Source organism: Eretmochelys imbricata, chromosome 2 (genome assembly GCF_965152235.1).
Source record: "Eretmochelys imbricata isolate rEreImb1 chromosome 2, rEreImb1.hap1, whole genome shotgun sequence".
Lineage (NCBI taxonomy): Eukaryota > Metazoa > Chordata > Testudines > Cheloniidae > Eretmochelys > Eretmochelys imbricata.
This window is the reverse complement of record NC_135573.1, coordinates 179,281,004-179,287,003: the sequence shown is the minus strand read 5'-3', so window position 1 is coordinate 179,287,003 and position 6,000 is coordinate 179,281,004. Positions and strand designations below refer to the sequence as shown.

Genomic DNA, 6,000 nt, shown 5'->3' with positions numbered 1-6,000 from the left:
AAGGGGGACGAATTCGGACTAGCTGCCCGCTCCCCCATCACTAGCCAGAGAGGGGAGGGGAGGGAAGGGAAGCAGGGAGGCCGCGCCACACGGCAACCCCGCGCGGCGGCGCTCCAGCTCATCACCCGCCCCACCTCGCCTCCCTGAGGGCGCGCACCGCCCCAATGCCTCAGAGCCGCGCATGCGCGTTGCTCTCCGAGGGCGGGTGGAGAAGTGGGCGGAGAGTGGGGCTGAGGGAAGGGGCGGGGGAGGTGGAGCAGTGACGAGGCGGGGGGGACCAACGGTTTTGGAACGGGCTCTCTGCTTCTGGTTGGGCCCGTTGGGTGGGAGCGCCCGGCGAAGGCAGCGAGTGGGGGAGAGGCCGTTATCCGCCGCTCGCCCCGTGGGTAGGCTGAGCCGTGCGCGGAGCGTGTGCCGGAGCGCTCAGGGTGTGTGCGAGTGTTGGGCGTGTGTGTCAGTGGCTTGAGTGTCTGTCGCTTGTCTGTGTGCGTCAGTGCTGGACGTGTGTGTCTGTTGCGTGCAGGCGTGTGCCAGCGTCACACGTGTGCGTGCCAGCGTCACACTTGGGCGTGCCAGTGTCATGTGTGTGTGCAGGCATCACGTGTGTTCGTGCAAGCGCGTGCCACTGTTACACACATGTGTCAAGGGGTCAGTTTCGTGTTTCTGTCTGTGTGTACAGGTGTGTGCCAGTGTCACGTGTGTGCACATGTGCATCATAGCACTAGTTGTGTGCACAGGCTGTCTGTTGTGCACACACAGGTAATGCTACACTATTGGGGCTGTAAGGAGGAATATTTTGGACCCCCCCCCTTACCCTTTAGCCACTCTCTAAAACACTAATTGCATTATTATCCTCAGGGCTTTGGAGCTGGCCCACAGGATTGCCACCTCCGTGCCCGCACCGCTCCCAAAAGCAGCCGGCACCAGGTCCCAGCAGCTCCTGGGGGAGGGGCGGGGCAGAGGGCTTCATGTGCTGCCCTTGCCTGTGGATACCTCCCTCGAAGCTCCCATTGGCCAGGAACGGGGAGCCGAAGCCAATGGGAGCTTCGGGGGAGGTACCCACAGGTAAGGGCAGAGTGCAGAGCTCTCTGCCTGCCCCCCTCCTCCCCGAGGGGACCTCTAGGACGTGGTGCTGGCCACTTCTGGGAGTGGCATGGGGCCAGGGCAGGCTCTGCCTGCCTGTCCTGGCCCCACGCCGCTGCCACCCTGGAGCTGCTCCACGTAAGCGGCGTCGGGCTGGAGCCTGCACCCTGCACCTCAACTCCCTGCCCCAATCCCCCTCCTGCACCCCAACTCCCTGCTGCACCCCACACCCCTCCTGCCCCCCAACTCTCTGCCCTGAGCCCCCTTCCACACTGTGCACCTCCTCCTGCACCCCAATCCCCTTCCCTGAGCCCCCTCATACACCTGGCACCCCTCCTCTGCCTCAACCCCTTGCCCTGAGCCCCTTCCTGCACACCGCACCCCCTCCCACACCCCACACTCCCTTCCACACCCCAACCCCCTTCCCCAGCCCTACATTCATGGCCCTGCGTGCAATTCCCCCACTCAGATGCGGCCCTCGGGCCAAAAAGTTTGCCCCCCCCAGTTTAGATCGTGGGCTTCTTTGAATTTTTGTTTATTGCCAGTGACCTGTCCATAACTTTTACTCAAAATAACTGTGACAAAAATCTTAAGCTTATAATGAGTTATGTGCAGGTCATTAGGCTAAATATATCTCAAATAATGAATGACAGAAAGTTTGATTTGATGACCTTTGAGTTGAAGCTCTCACTTCAATACTTTGTGGAAATATGTTCACATCACAGCAACTTCCATTCTGCCCATTCACTGTGTAGGCAGTCTCATCAGAGCAATGGGAGATACAGCGACATGGGGACTGAAATGTCCAGAAAACCCCAATATGTTGAAAATGTGAACTTTGTCATGTGGTTTCCTGTGCTATATCTAATTCTGTAAATAAATGGTGAATTTCAGGATAAGATCCTTAGCTAGTGCCAATCAGTTTAGCTCCAGTGAAGTCGGCTATATTTAGGGATAGATCCTCTGCTAGTGTAAATGGACATAGCCACATTGACTTTAGTGGAGCTATGCTGAACTTAATGGCCCATAGAACACTGCTTTGTGGAAAAGGCGTTCTGTGTAAATCAGTTCCCATACCACAGTTTACATGGAGCTAAACTTACGGAGCGTCGAGTATATTTTAGAAGTGTTATATGTTTTGCTGTTTTTCATGTAATCACAGGAAAATGGCAGGAAAGAAGAAAGAAGTTCAGCTACAGGTATAACTCTTGTTTGTTGTTTGAATAATTCTAGAGTTCAATAGAATTGTTGACATTTTTAGAGATATTAAATTCTGGGTTTGTTTTATCTCAGGCAGTACTAACCAGTCAAAGTCAATGGGATGAAATGTTGCTGACTAAAGGTGTAACAGGTACTATTATTTTTTCTATTAATCTCACATAATGAAACGTGCGTGCATTTTTATCAATCTTTTTATTTTTGTGACCCCTTCCTGCCCAGTTACTTCTCACTGTGCATACACTTTGTCTTACTGCCACTTCCTGTGACTTGCCCCTCAAAGCAAAGAATTCTAGAAACCTCCATAAAGCCTAAGTAAATATGTGTTGTGTAGCTATTTTACATGAAGACTCGAAGGATTTGAAATTCGCACTCCTAAACTGGGGGTAAAACACAGGGCTGCACTGAAGCCACTCCACATCTGCTTCACCAGCCTAAAGACTGGATGTATGGTCACTGGCACTCCATACCACCTATTGTATAAAAGAAGTTCCTGGCAAATTAGTCCATGTGAACTCAGATCTCATGACTCCTCCATATAACACTCAACTGTGTCTCTCACATTGGCCATTTTGTAACCGTCACAATATTAATCCTATCACACGAAAGATACAAAGACCCAATGCACTGTGTCTGCCTGCAATTCAAACACAAAAGGGTTCTGTAGTGATGAGTGCCTTTCACATACTCCTTTGCAAAGCTGTGTATTTAAACCATACTGGATATCATGCATGGGTGTTTTAAAAAAAAAAAAGTTTTGAAATGACTTCATGTCTGGGAAGGGGTAAGTGAAAGTCCTGATAGGTCAATATTTTCAATTACCCTGTGAAATTGAACTAATCAGCAGAGTGAGTTTTATGTTCCTATTCATGCACAATTGTATCTGGAATAAGACAAAAGCAATTGTGTTATAAATTGTGTGCTTTCAAGAGTGTACATAGTATGTATTTTCTCCACTCCCCTCAGTTTGTATGTAAGCTTGGCATCGGAATCTCTTAAATTTATTAGGAATCCTGTCTAAAGAGGGAGAACAGATCATGTGTGAAGTGAGCAGGGGCTCAAGAGAGAGAACCAATGGGTAGTGAGTAAGGTTGACAGAGAGATAGCATACATGATCTTAGGAAGGAGGGAAACAGCACACAAAGGAGGGGCAGGACATGGAAAGAGACAACTGATAAAAGGGCCAAAGGAGGGAGAGACAACTAACAGTGGGCACAGGAAAGGAAGGGCCACCAAGACAAAGTGATAGGGGAAGGAGACATTCATATATCTGCATTCCCCATCACAGAAAATATAAATAAATAAATAAATAAATACTCTGACAGACTAAGACATTTAAGTTAAAACCTAATTTGTTTAAGAGATAATACCAAAAATTAATGTTTTTCAGAAGAAAAAGAGACCACAAATAGATTTAGAAATACATGTATGCTAGTGCCACTGCAGGACTTACCCTATACATTTACCAAAACATTTTATTTTATAAACTATATGAAGGAGATGAGTTTCATTCTAACTTTTTATACTTTCAGTAATAGACGTTTATCAGGCGTGGTGTGGGCCTTGCAAAGCTGTGGTAAATTTATTCAGAAAACTAAAAAATGATCATGGTGAAGATGACCTTTTGCATTTTGCTGTGGTAAGGATGTAAATTCTATTTAGAAATTCAGTGTCAAATGTGTTTCTTTAGCTATCTATTTATAGGATACCTATCATCATAATATCTGAGTACCAGTGGAGTCGGTGATGAATTTGGCTTGTCTCTTTTTCTGCATGTCTTCTTAAAAGAGGAAGATGGGAGTTTAAAATGAATAGGGAAGGATCTATAATAAGAGAAGAGATAAGCTAGAATCATACAAGTTAATAATGGAAAAGACATACTAGACAATAGTGTAATGAAGAACATTCTTATAATGCATACATACTATGAGAAAGAGTTGAGATTACTGAGGGAACCTTATCTCTGAATATACTGACTTGCACATTTAAAAATCCAAGTCTTAACGATGCATAACTATATAGCCTGACTTTCAAAAGTGCTCAGCACCCGCAACTTCCACTGAAGACCATAGAAGTTGTGGGTGCTCATCACTTCTGAAAATCAGGTCATAACTTCTTTTTGTTTTTCCGTTGCTTTTCCGTATAATTTCCTATGTTATATATAAAAAGGAACGAAGAGGGGGAAGCTGAAAAACAAATAGATTAAAAAAATAAAAATGTTTTTGAGAAAAAGTTCAACCAGAAGAGCAGGTTAAAATGGCAGCTACAATGTAATGCACTAAAGATGTGTTTCACAGGTTCATTCTGAGTTCCCATCCAGATATTAAACTATCAAGCTTATAATACTTGTTAGTATGGCTGCAGATTGTTTTTGTTGCATTCTCTGAAGCTCCAGAGAACAAGATGACAGAAGCAACCTGTCCTGCCTACTGCAATAGCCATTAAAAAGCATCATGCGCTAACCATTACCATAAGAGTTACCACTGACATCTTCAGCTGTAAACACAGAGCAAAACTGTCTAATAGATACCACTGCGTGGTGACTATTGGCAAATGCTCTTTTAATGGGGATCATTGTAGGTGTCCGACATACAAATGTGGATCACTACCATTAGGTCAACAGACAAGTCAGCAAGGTTTTTATCCTACAGAACTTTTGCACACAGATCTCCTCCTATTAAACTCAGATTCTAAAAATCCAACCCCATATGTATCAAATATTTAAAGCTTTTAAAATAGTCATACATACATAGGTATGTATATGTGTACATACAAAACATAGAGCAACAAGCCCAAACACCAAACAGTGGATTGTAATCTCATACCACTGAAGTCAATGAGGTTATACTAATGCAAAACCATTGTCAGATCAGAATCAGACCCCAGGTTTTCAGCCATATCTCTATGATCCAGGCTATTTGCAACCCTGTGTGGCTTTTAAAATAAGAGAAGATTAAGCCTGTTCATTCCATCTGTTTTCATACATCTAGCTGCTGTCCTTTCATCTGCACTTACTTTGACATCCATAATTTATTCCCACCAGCATATGTAAATGTTTAAATCTGCAATATTATTATTTGGGGTTGTTATACCGTATCATTAACATCATACCTTTCACCCAAGAGTGACAGTATTAATTAAGGTTAAACACCCATTTTTTCATGGTCTGTGTATATAAAAACATCTTCTGTATTTTCCACAGTATGCATCCGATGAAGTGAGCTGTAGCTCACGAAAGCTTATGCTCGAATAAATTGGTTAGTCTCTAAGGTGCCAAAAGTACTCCTTTTCTTTTTAGTATTAATTCAGGACTCTGGTGGCCCAGAAGTGTAAACAGTTCATTTCCATTCAAGTCTCCCTTTAGTTAGTACCGCTGCTATCAATACATTGAACAACAATATTATATAGTTCTTGTGATCTAGTTATTTTAAAATAAATACTATGTTAAAACCTTGCCAAGTATAGTTTACCAGTGTTAGTTCAAACAGTTTTTGGATTTGTGTGTATTGTATATGTAAAATACATTCATAAAACAAGAAGTTACTGTTAATAAATGGTTTCAGAGTAACAGCCGTGTTAGTCTGTATTTGCAAAAAGAAAAGGAGTACTTGTGGCACCTTAGAGACTAACCAATTTATTTGAGCATGAGCTTTCGTGAGCTACAGCTCACTTCATCGGATGCATACCGTGGAAACTGCA

General features: G+C 44.0%; 1 protein-coding gene across 1 annotated transcript in view; it reads left to right on the top strand.

Annotated features, from left to right (window-relative positions):
- Positions 1-276: 276 nt before the first annotated feature.
- Positions 277-6,000, top strand: part of NME8 (NME/NM23 family member 8) — a 41,453-nt gene continuing 35,729 nt past the window's right edge. The window contains exons 1-4 of the mRNA XM_077811024.1: positions 277-386; positions 2,246-2,282; positions 2,377-2,434; positions 3,834-3,940. Of these exons, the coding sequence (XP_077667150.1) occupies positions 2,250-2,282; positions 2,377-2,434; positions 3,834-3,940 (198 nt within the window). The 5' untranslated portion in view covers positions 277-386; positions 2,246-2,249. The remainder of the gene's footprint in view (positions 387-2,245; positions 2,283-2,376; positions 2,435-3,833; positions 3,941-6,000) is intronic.